General features: G+C 42.6%; 1 protein-coding gene across 2 annotated transcripts in view; it reads left to right on the forward strand.

Moving 5' to 3' along the window:
* CGAS (cyclic GMP-AMP synthase) overlaps positions 1-14,406 on the forward strand; it is a 42,001-nt gene that overhangs the window by 18,902 nt on the left and 8,693 nt on the right. For both annotated transcript variants that reach the window (XM_064360917.1, XM_021670299.2), the window contains exon 4: positions 7,296-7,398. In XM_064360917.1, coding sequence (XP_064216987.1) covers positions 7,296-7,398 — 103 coding nt within the window. The remainder of the gene's footprint in view (positions 1-7,295; positions 7,399-14,406) is intronic.

A 14,406-nucleotide genomic window follows, 5' to 3' on the forward strand; every position in this document is an offset into this window, starting at 1 on the left:
TAAATAAATAAATATATTCTATATCTCACTGATGTAATGGCTCAAACCTATAATCCCAACACTTTGGGAGTCTGAAGCGGGGAGATCACTTGAGCTCAGGAGTTTGGGACTAGCCTCAGCAACATGGTGAAACCCCATCTCTACTAAAAATACAAAAATTAACCAGGCATGGTAGTGCATGCCTGTATCTCAACTATTCGAGAGACTGAGGTAGGAGGATCACTTGAGCTGGGAGGTTGAGGCTGCAGTGAGCCAAGATGGTGCCACCACGCTCCAGTGGCGACAGAGTAAGACCCTGTCTCAAAAACAAAAAAAAAGTGTGCCTTTTATTTTTAAAAGGTGGTGGCAGCCAGCAGTGGCTCATATCTGTAATCCCAGCCCTTTGGGAGGCCGAGGTGGGTGGATCACAAGGTCAGGAGTCCCAGACCAGGTTGGCCAATATGGTGAAATGCCGTCTCCACTAAAAAAAAAATACAAAAATTAGCTGGGTGTGGTGGTGCACACCTGTAGTCCCAGCTGCTCTGGAGGCTGAGGTGGAAGAATTGCTTGAACCCGGGAGGTGAAGTTGCAGTGAGCCGAGACCGCGCCACTGCACTTTAGCCTGGGCAACAGAGTGAGACTCCATCTCAAAAAAAAAAAAAAAAAAAAAGAGGTGGTGGCATATAAACATGATATAGTACATAATATTTAATTTTTTAAGGTAAAAAAGATCATGTAAAAACTAAGGAAATCTGGATATAGACTTGAGTTAACAATAATGTATCAGTGTTGGTTTATTAATTGTACCAATGTATTTTATGAATATGAGATGTTAATAATAGGGAAATGAGGGTGCAGTGGCATGTGCTTATAGTCCTAGTTCCCTCGGCCTTTGGGAGGCTGAGGCAGGAGGACCATTGAGCCCAGGAGTTAGGGGTGTTCTTCTTGGAGTCAAACTCCTGGTTTCAAGTGATCCTCTCGTCTCAGCCTCTTGCCTCTCAAGTAGCTGAAATTAGGGTGCACGACACTGTGCCCAGCTGGACATTTTTTTCAAGTGGGCTTAAAACTTGGTATTTTGACTATCCTTTTATCTTAAGAACAAAAAGTGCAAAAAAAATCTCTTTTTTAAACGTATATTATTGGTAATAATACTGGTATTATTTTGAAAAAGGTAGATTAAACATATAAATATTAGATAATATACTAATTTATATATAAAATATATTTGTATGATCACCCCCTTTTTAAAATAAAAGGTTTTTTTTTTTTTTTTAAGTAGACACAGGGTCTTGCTATGTTGCCCAGGCTGGTCTCAAACTCCTGACCTCAAACAATCCCAAAGTGCTGGGATTACAGGAATGAGCCATCACACCCAGGCCATACCTTTTTCTTTTTAATTTTATTAATTTTGTTTATTTTTTGCTTTTTAGAAGCCCAGCTCTCAGATATAACACTTTTTTTTTTTCATTTTAACAAAATATCTTGGATCTCACTCCATACCTCTATGTAGAGAAAACACCCATTCCCTTTTTTTTTTTTCTTTTTTCTCCATCCGAGTCTGCTTACCAGGGAACCCATTCCTTTTTAAAGTCTATTTTTACAGCTGGTCAAACAGTAAATCTTTATGTAATATTGCTAGGTATTTCCCAGATCTCCTCCATAGGCATCATTCCAATTTACATTTTCACAGCAATGTATCAGAGTACCTGTTTCACCTTCATTGACTGGTTAAACTTTTTGCCAACTGAAATTCTTTCCAGTAGTTCAAAAAGTGAGAAATGATATCTCAATGTAGTTTATTTAAAAATAAACTTTTTGTATTAGCATAGTTTTATATTTATAGAAAAATCGTGAAGATAGTACAGAGAGTTCCCATATAATGGGAAAAAATCCCTTTTCCCTGGGGTTTTTTGTGGGGGAGGTAGTGGGGCAGAGTTTCACTGTGTTGCCCATGCTGGTCTGGAACTGAGCTCAATGATCCTCCCGCCTCAGCCTATTGAGTAACTAGGACTACAGACACGTGCCACTGCAGCACCCCCATTTCCCTATTATTAATATCTCACATTAATATAGTACATTTATACAATTAATAAACCAATATTGATACATTATTGTTAGCTAAAGTCTACACTTTATCGGCTGGGCACAGTGGGTCATGCCTATAATTCTAGCACTTTGGGAGACTGAAGTGGGCAGATCACCTGAAGTCAGGAGTTCGAGACCACCTTGGCCAACATGGAGAAACCCCATCTCTGCTAAAAAAAAAAAGTACAAAAATTAGCCAGGGATGGTGGTGCACACCTGTAGTTCCAGCTCCTCGGGAGGCTGAGACGGGAGAATCGCTTGAACTTAGGGGGCGGAGATTGCAGTAAGCCAAGATCATGCCACTGCACTCCAGCCTATGTGACAGAGCGAGATTCCATCTCAAAAAAAAAAAAAAGTCTATACTTTATTCAGATTTCCTTAGTTTTTCTTAATGTCCTTTTACTGTTCCAAGATCCCATTTAGGATACCATATTGCATTTAGTTATTATGTCTCCTTAAGCTGCTCTTGACTGTGACAGTTTTTCAGTTTTAACACTTTTGAGGAGTACTAGTTAGGTAATTTGCAGAATGTCTTTTACTGGAGATTTGTTTAATATGTTTCTTATGAATAGACCAGTTACTGGTTTGGGGGAGGAAGGTCACAGAGGCAAAGTGCCATCCTTATCACATTTTATCAAGGGTGTTTGCCGGTTTCTGGGACCCAGGGTGCAGGGGAGGTTTAGCTCGCTCCCCAGTGGGCTCTAGGTTTTTGGTGTCTCTCACCCAAGAATGGGAGAGAGGACCACGCGGGGTGCCGTGCACTTGCAAGTAAATATCGGACCCCAAAGAGTTTTTGCAGAAAGTGATTTATTTATTTAGGCAGAGCAATAGAAAAAGAGAAAAGGATGAGAAAGAGAAAGCTTCCACAAAGATTGTGGAAGGGGACCCAAATATGGAATCCGCCGGCCCGGACGTGGGGGACAGGGACTTTTAACCTGGGAGGAATTCCCTCCCTTTCCAAGCCCTTTGACTTATGAAAGGAGTTCCTTTAAACGTCCGCTGGAGTGATTGATCTTTGATTCTTCCCGCAGGATCGAAAATTTAAACAAAGATCTCTAATCCTCCGGATGGGTTGAGGGGGCGGGGCATGTCGCTGGGAAGATTCTTGCTCTTGAAACTAAGCCCCCTTGTGTACCTGGCAAGACAACATATTCCCTCAAAGGGTACATGTCACCTTTCTTTACAGTCGCATATACAGTTGACCCTCAGGATTGGCTCCAGGGTACCCCGCAGACACCAAAGTCCACAGATGCTCAAATCCCTTACATAAAATGATGTAGTATAGTTGGACCTCCATATCTGTGGGTTTCAATCCATGGTTGGTTGAATTCTCAGATGTGAAACACTTGAATACAAAGGGCCAACTGTATTTTGTAGCTATTCCTGTACTCTTTATTCTGTACCATTAAAAATCTTTGTCTATCTTTGTACCATGTTGTTGTACATAATGTAGCTTTAAAATTAGTCTTGATACCCTTTAGGGCAAGTTCTACCACTTTGTTCTTCTCCAAGGGTGTTTTAGAGAGTCTTGACCCTTTGCATTCTCATATAAATTTTGAAATCAGCTTGTCAGATTCCACAAAATGCTTTTTGGAATTTTGATTGAGATAATGTCGAATCTATAGATAAATTTGGGGCCAGGAATGGTGGCTTATGCCTGTCATTCCAGCACTTCAGAAGGCTGAGGAAGGAGAATTGCTTGAGGTGAGGAGTTCAAGACCATCCTGGACAACACTCTGTGAAAACTCTCGCTGAGCCTGGTGGCTCACACCTGTAATCCCAGCGCTTTGGGGGGCTGAGGCAGGCAGATCACAAGGTCAAGAGATTGAGACCATTCTGGCTAACATAGTGAAACCCCGCCTCTATTAAAAATAAAAAAATTAGCTGGGCATGGTGGTGCCTGCCTGTAGTCCTAGCGACTTTGGAGGCTGAGGCAGGAGAATTGCTTTAACCTGGGAGGTGGAGGTTGCAGTGAGCTGAGATCATTCTACTGCACTCCAGCCTGGTAACAGAGCAAGACTCTGTCTCAAAAAAAAATATATAATAAAGAAAAACTGTCTATAAAAGCTTTTACAGGCCAGGCGCGGTGGCTCACGCCTGTAATCCCAGCACTTCGGGAGGCCGAGGCGGGTGGATCATGAGGTCAAGAGATCAAGACCATCCTGGTCAACATGGTGAAACCCCGTCTCCACTAAAAATACAAAAAATTAGCTGGGCATGGTGGTGCGTGCCTGTAATCCCAGCTACTCAGGAGGCTGAGGCAGGAGAATTGCCTGAACCCAGGAGGTGGAGGTTGTGGTGAGCCGAGATCGGGCCATTGCACTCCAGTCTGGGTAACAAGAGCAAAACTCCGTAAAAAAGAAAAAAAAAAAAGCTTTTACAGAGAGTTGTGCATCTCCATCTCTATAATAACTTTTTTAAAAATTAGCTATACTGGTGGCGTGCACTTGTAGTTTTAGTTATGCAAGAGAATCACTTAAGTTCAGGAGTTCGAGATTACAGTGAACTATAAACTTGTCACTGCACTTTAGCCTGCAAAACAGAACAAGACCTTGTCTCTAAAAAAACAAAAAGAAAGAAAGAAAAAATAGGGGAGAGTTGACATGTTAACAATATTGAGTTCCCCAATCCACTTATTTAGATCTCCTCTAATACTTCCCAGCTTCTCTCATTAGCATTTTTGCTGCAGAGGTTTTGTATATCGTTTGTTAACTTATTCACAGGTAATTGATCTATTTTAAAACTATTTATTTATTATTATTATAATTATTATTGAGACGGAGTCTTACTCTGTCATCCAGGCTGGAGTGCAGTGGTGCAATCTAGGCTCACTGCATCTCTGCCTCCTGGATTCAAGCAATTCTCCTGTCTCAGCCTCATGAGTAGCTGGGATTACAGGTGGCCACCACCACGCCTGGCTAAGTTTTGTATTTTTCGTAGAGATGGGGTTTCACCATGTTGTCCAGGCTGCTCTTAAACTCCTGGCCTCAGGTGATCCGCTCGCCTCAGCCTCCCAAAGTGATGGGATTACAGGTATGAGCCACTGCACCCGGTCAAAACTTTTTATTATGAAAATCTTAAACTAGAACCAAAGGAGACTAGGCCGGGAGCAATGGCTCATGCCTGTAATACTAGCATTTTGGGAGACTGAGGTGGGTGGATCACTTGAGCCCCGGAGTTCCAGCCTGGGCCATGTAGCCAAGATTTGTCTCTACAAAAAATACAAAATAAATTAGCTGGGCATGGTGATATGCACCTGTTGTTTCAGCTCTTTAAGGGGCTGAAGTGGGAGAATCACTTGAGCCTAGGAGGTCGAGGCTGCAGTGAGCCAAGATCAGGTCACTGCGCTCCAGCCTGGGTGACAAAGTGGGACATTGTCTTAAAAAAATAAATGACTGGGAGCAGTGGCTCACACTTATAATCCCAGCACTTTGGGAGGCTGGGGCCGGCAGAGGTCAGGAGTTCAAGACCATCCTGGCCAACATGGTGAAACCTCCATCTCTACTAAAAGTACAAAATTAGCTCGGCATGGTGGCTCATGCCTGCAGTCCCAGCTACTGGGGAAGCTGAGGCAGGAGAATTGCTTGAACCCAGGAGGCGGAGGTTGCAGTGAGCCAAGATGGCATCACTGCACTTTAGCCTGGGCAACAAAGACTCCATCCCAAAAATAAATAAATAAAATAAATGCGTAAGCAAATAATTTTCTTACATTGCCTGGGCACAGTGGCTCACGCCTGTAATTCCAGTACTTTGGGAGGCTGGAGGATTGCTGGAGTCCAGGAGTTCAAGATCAGCCTGGGGAACATAGAGAGCCCATATCTACAAAAAATTTAAAAATTAGCCAGCCATGGTGGTGTGTGCTTCTGGTCCTAGCTATGGGAAAGGGTGACATGGGAAGATTGCTTGAGGCCAGGAAGTCGAGGTTTCAGGGAGCTGTGTTCACACACTCCAGCCTGGGTGATAGAGGGAGACCTCGTCTCAAAAAAAGAAAAAAAGCAATAATTCCCTAATATCAAACATCTATTCAGTATTAAAAGTTCCACTTGTCTTGTGTCACACTTTTTTTGTTCAGTTTGCCTGTTTGGATCAGGATTCAAATAAGGTTCATACATTGTGACTGACTATCTGTTAAATCTCTTTTAGCTCATAACTTCCTCTTTCATTACTTTTTTTATTCCTTTTCAATTTACTCATTGAAGGAACAGCTTATTTTTTTCCTGTAGAGTTTCCCAAAGAGAGGATTTTTCAGAGTACATTCTAGTAGTGTCATTTAGCATGTTCTGCTTTCATCTTTTTGCTTGTTTTTTTTTTTTTTTTTTTTTTTTTTGAGACGGAGTTTCGCTCTTGTTACCCAGGCTGGAGTGCAATGACGCAATCTTGGCTCACCGCAACCTCCGCCTCCTGGGTTCAGGCAATTCTCCTGCCTCAGCCTCCGAGTAGCTGGGACTACAGGCATGCGCCACCATGCCCAGCTAATTTTTGTATTTTTAGTAGAGACAGAGTTTCACCTTGTTGACCAGGATGGTCTCGATCTCTTGACCTCGTGATCCACCCGCCTCGGCCTCCCAAAGTGCTGGGATTATAGGCGTGAGCCACTGCGCCTGGCCTGCTTGTTTGTTTTTTTAGAGATGAAGTTTCGCTCTTGTTGCAATTGCCTGATCTTGGCTCACTGCAACCTCCGCCTCCTAGGTTCAAGTGATTCTCCTGCCTTAGCCTCCAGAGTAGCTGGGATTAAAGGCTCGTGCCACCATGCCTGGTTCATTTTTGTATTTTTAGTAGAGAGGGGATTTTACCATGTTGGCCAGGCTGGTCTCAAACTCCTGACCTCGTGACCCGCCCGCCTCAGCCTCCCAAAGTGCTGGGATTACAGGTGTGAGCCACCAAGCCCGGCCAAATCATTTTGTATTAATACTAAAACCTGTAAGGATGGTACAGAAAAAGTGAATAAATTGATTGAAGTTATTATTGAAACAAAATATTTAACAAAGGGAATTCAGCAATATATAAATGATAATACATCTCACTATTGTTAACTATATGCATCTGTGGCTTCCTCCCATTGTTTTTCAGTTAGGCCCATTTTTTTATCTGTGTACTTGTTTTTATACGTAATTATTTATCTGTTCACTTCTTTTGATTCACTCCTAGAATTTTTTCAGCCCCACTTAAACATTGTTTAGATATGGATGGTTTTGGTAAAGTGCTTTTCTGTTTTTCTTTTTGAAATTAAGGAGAAACATGGCGGCTATCCTTCTCTCACATTGAAAAGGAAATTTTGAGCAATCATGGAAAATCTAAAACGTGCTGTGAAAAGAAAGAAGTGAAATGTTGCAGGTAACAGCCTTATTTTGTTAAATGACAGATTATCTATACTATGCTTAATTCTTTGTTGACTCCATACCTCAAACCTGAATTGCTGAGCTGGGTTGGGTCTGAGGATCAGGCAGGATTGGGTTGACCTGGGGAGAGTGAGTATGAAACCAGAGAGGCTAGATCCAAAGGGCCAAGGAAAGAGTGTTGTTGGAAGGCAAGGCCAGGGAGTAGTAGTTCTGAACCTTGGATCAGATGAATTGTTTTTGTATAGATGTATCAGTAGGACCGAGTGAGAGGGTATGAACACTAGCCATACAATTCAATGGATCATAGTATTTTGCTTGTTTAAAGGTAATGAATATTAATGTCATATAATTGGAGGAGGCCAAAGGATCACTTTTTTTTTTTTTTTTTGAGACGGAGTTTCGCTCTTGTTACCCAGGCTGGAGTGCAATGACGCGATCTCGGCTCACCGCAACCTCCGCCTCCTGGGTTCAAGCAATTCTCCTGCCTCAGCCTCCCGAGTAGCTGGGACTACAGGCATGCACCACCATGCTCGGCTAGTTTTTTTATATGTTTAGTAGAGATGAGGTTTCACCATGTTGACCAGGCTGGTCTCGATCTCTTGACCTCATGATCCACCCGCCTCGTCCTCCCAAAGTGCTGGGATTATAGGCATAAGCCACTGCACCCGGCCGAAGGATCACTTATTGGATACTGGGCTTGCTTTGGGATAGTTGGGTTGTGTTGATGGCTAGGGATTGACTGGCCAAACTGAAAACAACACTAACTGAGTAATCGATTCTGTTTTTTGAGACAGAGTCTTATTCTATCGCCAGGCTGGAGTTCAGTGGGGCGATCTCGACTTACTGCTACCTCTGCCTCCCGGGTTTAAGTGATTCTCCTGCCTCAGCCTCCTGAGTAGTTGGGACTACAGGTGCATGCCACCAAGCCCAGCTATATTTTTGTATTTTAGTAGAGATAGGGTTGCACCATGTTGGCCAAGATGATCTCCATCTCTTAACTTCATGATCCGCCCCCCTCAGCCTCCTAAAGTGCTGGGATTACAGACTTTCACTCTGTCACCCAGACAGGAGTGCATTGACCCAATCACAGTTCACCACAGTCTTGATCTCCCGGGCTGAAGCAATCATCCTACTTCAGCCCCCAAGTAGATGAGACTACAGGTGTATGCCACCATGCTCAGCTAATTAAAAAAATTTTTTTTGCAGAGGGGCCGGTGGCTCACACCTGTAATCCTGGCCTAGCAACATGGTGAGGCTCCTGCCTCCACAAAAAATTTAAAAATTAGCCAGGCAGGCCTGGTGCGGTGGCTCACGCCTGTAATCCCAGCACTTTGGGAGGCCGAGGTGGGCGGATCACGAGGTCAGAAGTTGAAGAAGACCAGCCTGGCCAGCATGGTGAAACCCCATCTCTACTAAAGATACAAAAAATTAGCTGGATGTGATGTTGCGTGCCTGTAATCCCAGTTACTCAGCAGGCTGAGGCAGGAGAATTGCTTGAACCCGGGAGGCGGGGGTTGTAGTAAGCTGAGATCGCACCATTGCACTCCAGCTTGGGTGACGAGGCAAGACTCCTTCTCAGAAAAAAAAAAATTAGCCAGGCATAGTGACTGGTGCCTGTGGTCCCAGCTTATTGGAAGGCTGAAGTGGGAGAATCGCTTGAGCCCAGGAAATCAAGGCTGCAGTGAGCCATGATTGTGCCACTGCACTCCAACCTGGGTGACATAGTGACACCTTATCTCAAAAAAGATTTATCTTTTATTGGTAGAGATGGTGGTCTCCCTTTGTTGCCCAGGCAGGCTGGTCTCTTAAATCCTGGGTTCAAGAAATCTTCCCACCTTGACCTCCCAAAGTGTTGGGATTACAGGCATGAGACAGTGTACCCTACCATTTTTTTTCATAATAGCATATACACCATAAAAAGCTAAAATTGAAAAGGAATTGTTAATTTGAATTTCTAAAGTTGGCCAGTATTGTCCAGGCATGGTGGCTTATGCCTGTAATCTCAGCACTTTGGTAGGCTGAGGAAGGTAGATCACCTGAGGTCAGGAGTTCTAGACCAGCCTGGCCAACATGGCGAAATCCCATCTCTACTAAAAATACAATTAGCCAGGCACAGTGGGGCGTGCCTGTAATCACAGCTCCTTGGGAGGCTAAGGCAAGAGAATCACTGGAACCTGGAAGATGGAGTTTGCAGTGAACTGAGATCATGCCACTGCACTCCAACCTGGGTGACAGAGTGAGACTTGGTCTCAATAAAAAAAAAAAAAATATTGTTGATAAGGTTAATAGTTTCATACATAAATTTTGTCAACTACTAAATAACTAGATGAAATGGCAGATTATCGGTGGTACTCCTAATAATATAATTATGTGATACAATTAGTGGATTTTTAAAAAGTAAAAGAAAAAAGAATGTAAATATTTTCGGTTCAATAAAATGAAATAGTATTATTAAAAAAATTTTTTTTTTTTTAAGACCAGAAGCCGTCTCATATCTCCTGGTTTTGCTCAGATTACTCTCTCTGCATTGCTCTCTCCTTGCAGCTTTGCCCATTGAAATTCTATTTTTTTTTTTTTATTGGAGAGGAGGGGAGATTAATCAGAGGCATTGTTTTAAACCATAGTAAGGGACTTAACTATGTGATAGTAATATATTTAATTATCTGAGAGTAACGTATTTTATTATCAGATAAAAAAATCTCTGTTTTCTCATGAATTTCTAATCATTCTTTTATGGCCTCCAAAAATAATGTTTTATTTATTTATTTATTTATTTATTTTTTGAAAGAAAGAAAGAAAAAAAATGAAGAAGAGGAAGAAAAAGGAAGAGAAAGAGAGAGAGAGAATGGGAGTATTGCTTTCTTGCCCAGGCTAGAATGCAATTTAGTAATGGGTATTGAAAACCTCTTTTATACCAATAATTATACTTGATGTAGACAGGAAGGAGTAAGGGAAGAAAATAACAAACAAGCAGCCAACCAATATTTCATTTAAACCTATGAAATTCTATGTGATTACTGAGGAGTGATTTACTTCCAATTATGTAGTCACTTTTGGAATAGGTGTGAGGTGGTAATGTATGTTTTGTGTATTTGAAGTGGAGAGTTCTATAAATGTTTATTAAGTTTACTTGTTCCGGGTCTGAGTTCAAGTCCTGAATGTCCTTGTTAATTTTCTGTCTCATTGATCTATAAAATCATTAGCTCTTCTTGTTACATTGATCCTTTTGCCATTATATAATGTCCTTCTTTGCCTCTTTTGCTCTTTGTTGCTTTAAAGTCTACTTTATCAGAGGCGAGAATTGCATCTCCTGCTTTTTGTTTATTTGTTTATTTTTACTCTCTGATTGGTTGATAAATCTTCCTCCTTCTCTTTGTTTTGAGTCTTTATGTATTGTTGCATGTGAGATGGGTCTGGATGCAGCATACCCATGGGTTTTGGCTTTTTATCCAATTAGAATATATATAAGTTTAATACTGGCATTTGATGCTAGCTGGCTGTTTTGCCCATCAGTTAGTGTAAATTTTTCATTGTGTTAATGCTCTTTGCTTTTTGATATATTTTTGGAAAGGCTGATATTGGTTGTTCCTTTATATGTATAGTGCTTCTTTCAGAAGCTCTTGTAAAGCAGGCCTGGTGGTGGTGAAGTCTCTAAGTACTTGTTTGTTCGCAAAAGATTTAATTTTTCCTTCGCTTATAAAGCTTAGTTTGGCTGGATATGAAATTCTGGGTTGAAAGTTCTTTTCTTTAAGGATGTTAAATATTGGTCCCCACTCTTTTCTGGCTTGTAGGGTTTCTGCTGAGAGATCTGCTGTAAGTCTGATAGGTTTCCCTTTATGGGTAACCTGACCTTTCCCTCTGGCTGCCGTTAGTATTTTCTCCTTCATTTCAACCCTAATAAATCTGGCAATTATGTGCCTTGGGGTTGGTCTTCTTGAAGAATATCTTTGTGGTGGTCTCTGTATTACCTGGAGTTGAATATTACCCTGCCTTGCCAGGTTGGGAAAGTTTTCCTGAATGATATCCTGAAGAGTATTTTCCAACTTGGATTCATTCTCTTCGTCACATTCAGGTACACCTATCAAACGTAAATTAGGTCTTTTCACATAGTCCCATATTTCCTGGAGACTTTGCTCATTCCTTTTCATCCTTTTTTCTCCAATCTTGTCTTCTCATTTCATTTCACTGAGCTGGTTCTCGACTTCTGATATCCTTTCTTCTACTTGATCAATTCGACTGTTTAAACTTGTGCATGCTTCGCGAAGTTCTCATGTTGTGTTTTTCAGCTCCATCAATTCACTTATATTCTTCTCTAAATTGTTCATTCTCGTTAACATTTCGTCAAACCTTTTTTCAAGGTTCTTAGTTTCTTTGCATTGGGTTAGAACAAGTTCTTTTAATTCACAGAAGTTTCTTATCACCTACGTTTTGAAACCTGCTTCTGTTATTGGAACACACTTGTAATCTATTAAGCCTTGTTCCGTTACTGATGAGGAATTGCGATCCCCTGTAGAGGGAGAGGCATTCTGATTTTGAGTATTCTCTGCCTTTTTACTCTGGTTTCTTCCCTTCATTATATATGTATCCTTCTGTCGTCTTTGTAATACCGACTTTCTAACTAGGTCTCTGAGCAGACGTCCAACTTGTTGATTCCCAGCGCCGAAATCTGAGCAATTCACTGCACCGGCCAAAACAGTGGTGTTAAGATTGATGGTGCTTTTCTGCCCGGGAATCTCCGGACTCTGCACCAAGAACTGGCATGCTAAGGCGCCAGCAAAACTGCCGCGCCAGCCACAAGAGTCGCCCTGGCGACCCGTGGGGCTCCTCTGCTGGGAATCTCCTGGTCCGTGAGCAACAAATATTCATCTGAAAGTGTGGCATCCTCTCGTTCTCTGCGCTTTCACTGGGAACTACGAGCCCGAGATGCTAGTGATCAGCCATCTTGGATCTCTCTCTCTAGTATTATAAAAATTAAAACTATTTTTGTAGGTACTGAATAACTGGATGAATAGTATAAATATCTACTTAGGAGGCTGAGGTGGGAGGACTGCTTGAGGGGAATGTGGGGAGGACAGAGGTTGCAGTGAGCTGAGATTGAATCTCTACACCCCAGGCTGGGTGACAGAGCAAGACCCTGTATAAAATAAATAAATAAATAAATAAATAGCTGGGCACGGTGGGTGTTGGGTACCAGCCCCAACCCTGTACGTGAGTGCCCTTAGTCCTGGCGGTGACGAGGGATTGAGAAAAGGAAATAAAGACAGAAATAAAGAGTAGAACTTACAGCATGGGTCCAGGGGACCACCGCAAGCATGGGAAGTGCGTTGGCCCCGAGCTCTGGGCTCCATACACTTTTATTATGTGCACAATCTCACTGATCTTATGGATGTGGAAGGGAAGGGTGAAGGGGTAGGTAAGATAGCCGGTGGGAGAGCACTTGAGATCCTTCTAAGACATGCTAAACTAGTACTCTGAGTTTATCACTGATTGTTATCAGGGTGTGTCTGCATCAGAAGTATAGCAGATGAGGAGCCACCTGGTCTGACCACACCCAATGTATCAAGGGGCTTTTATCTCCTGAGCACTGAGGACATAGAGCAATTAAAATCACTCCATATTCCGAGAAACTAGGCAGAGCCTGAGGCATTCCATGATCTCTGCCCTGCAAGGCTTTTCTCCTCCTTGCCAGCTCCCCCATCTGCAAAGACCCTCTCAGATCTTGTGAGCAGAGGTCACCTCCCTTCTCAGAGATCTTTGCATAAGCCCTCTTTACGAGGCCCTCCTGCAGTCTCCATGTTGAGAAGGCATTCGTGGGACGAGGGCAGTATTACCTGCTCTGCAACCACCCCGAGGTGTTCTCTGGTGTTACTGCACTCTCCATGGTTTTTACCTTAGGCCTCCTGTTGCCGTCTGATTTCTCATTAACTGCACCAATAATATAGTTTAGTTCAGTGTATGTACTCTGATCCAAGCAAGCTTAGAATTATTTAGATAGAATTAACATAGGTCTCCCCTTGGCCATCTTGACCTACAGTGGGTCACGCCTGTAATCCTAGCACTCTGGGAGGTTGAGGCGGGCAGATCAGGAGCTCGAGACCATCCTGGCTAACACGGTGAAACCCTATCTCTACTAAAAATACAAAAAAATTTTTAGTGGCACATGCCTGTAGTCCCACCTACTCAGGAGCCTGAGGCAGGAGAATCACTTGAACCCAAGAGGCGGAGGTTGCAGTGAGCTGAGATCGTCCCACTGCACTCCAGACTGTATGACAGAGTGAGACTCTATCTCAAAAAAAAAAAGGTATAAATATTTACCTTTTTATATGAACCTTAAATATTTCAGCTTCATACAGTTGAAGAAATTGAGAGAATAAAATATTTAAGCTAAAAATGGGAAAGAGGACAAAAAATTGTTTTTTGTTAAAATTTCTGCTTTGAATGAAGAGATCCCCCCAGCAAACAGGCTTTGTGTGAGCAACATGGTTGTTTATTCACCTGGGTACAGGTGGGCTGAGGCCAAAAAGGGCATTAGCGAAGGGCTGTGGGATAGGAGTTGGTGGTAGGTTGGGGCAAATCTTTTGGGGAGGGGGCAGGGGTGTTACAGAGTAAGATCAGTTACAGTGGTGGGGGTAGGGGCAAGGAGTATACAATAGCATAAGTTTAGTTACAGTGGTGGTGGGGTTAGGCGTTAAGAGTAGTTAAGATGGTAGGGTGGGGCAGAGGGATATTTGCAGAGCAACAACAGTTAAGATGGCAGGGTCAGGGAAGGAGTATTCACATTACCATCATCACAGTTAAGATGGCAGGGTGGGGTGAAAAGCTTAATGTCTAGGGGAAGCTCAGCAGGGCCATCAGGGATAATGGCAAACTGGGGTGGGGGTTTGGGGCTGTTGGGGGGATGTGATTAGCCGAAGCAGACAGAACTTCAGACTTTCTGGGTCGGGGCTTACATATGGAGGCCTGACATTTTTGAAACTTCAAACCACATGTTTGAAAACATAAT

This window comes from Aotus nancymaae, unplaced genomic scaffold (genome assembly GCF_030222135.1).
Source record: "Aotus nancymaae isolate 86718 unplaced genomic scaffold, 86718_ANA_hifiasm-v0.15.2.pri h1tg000040l, whole genome shotgun sequence".
Classification (NCBI taxonomy): Eukaryota; Metazoa; Chordata; class Mammalia; order Primates; family Aotidae; genus Aotus; species Aotus nancymaae.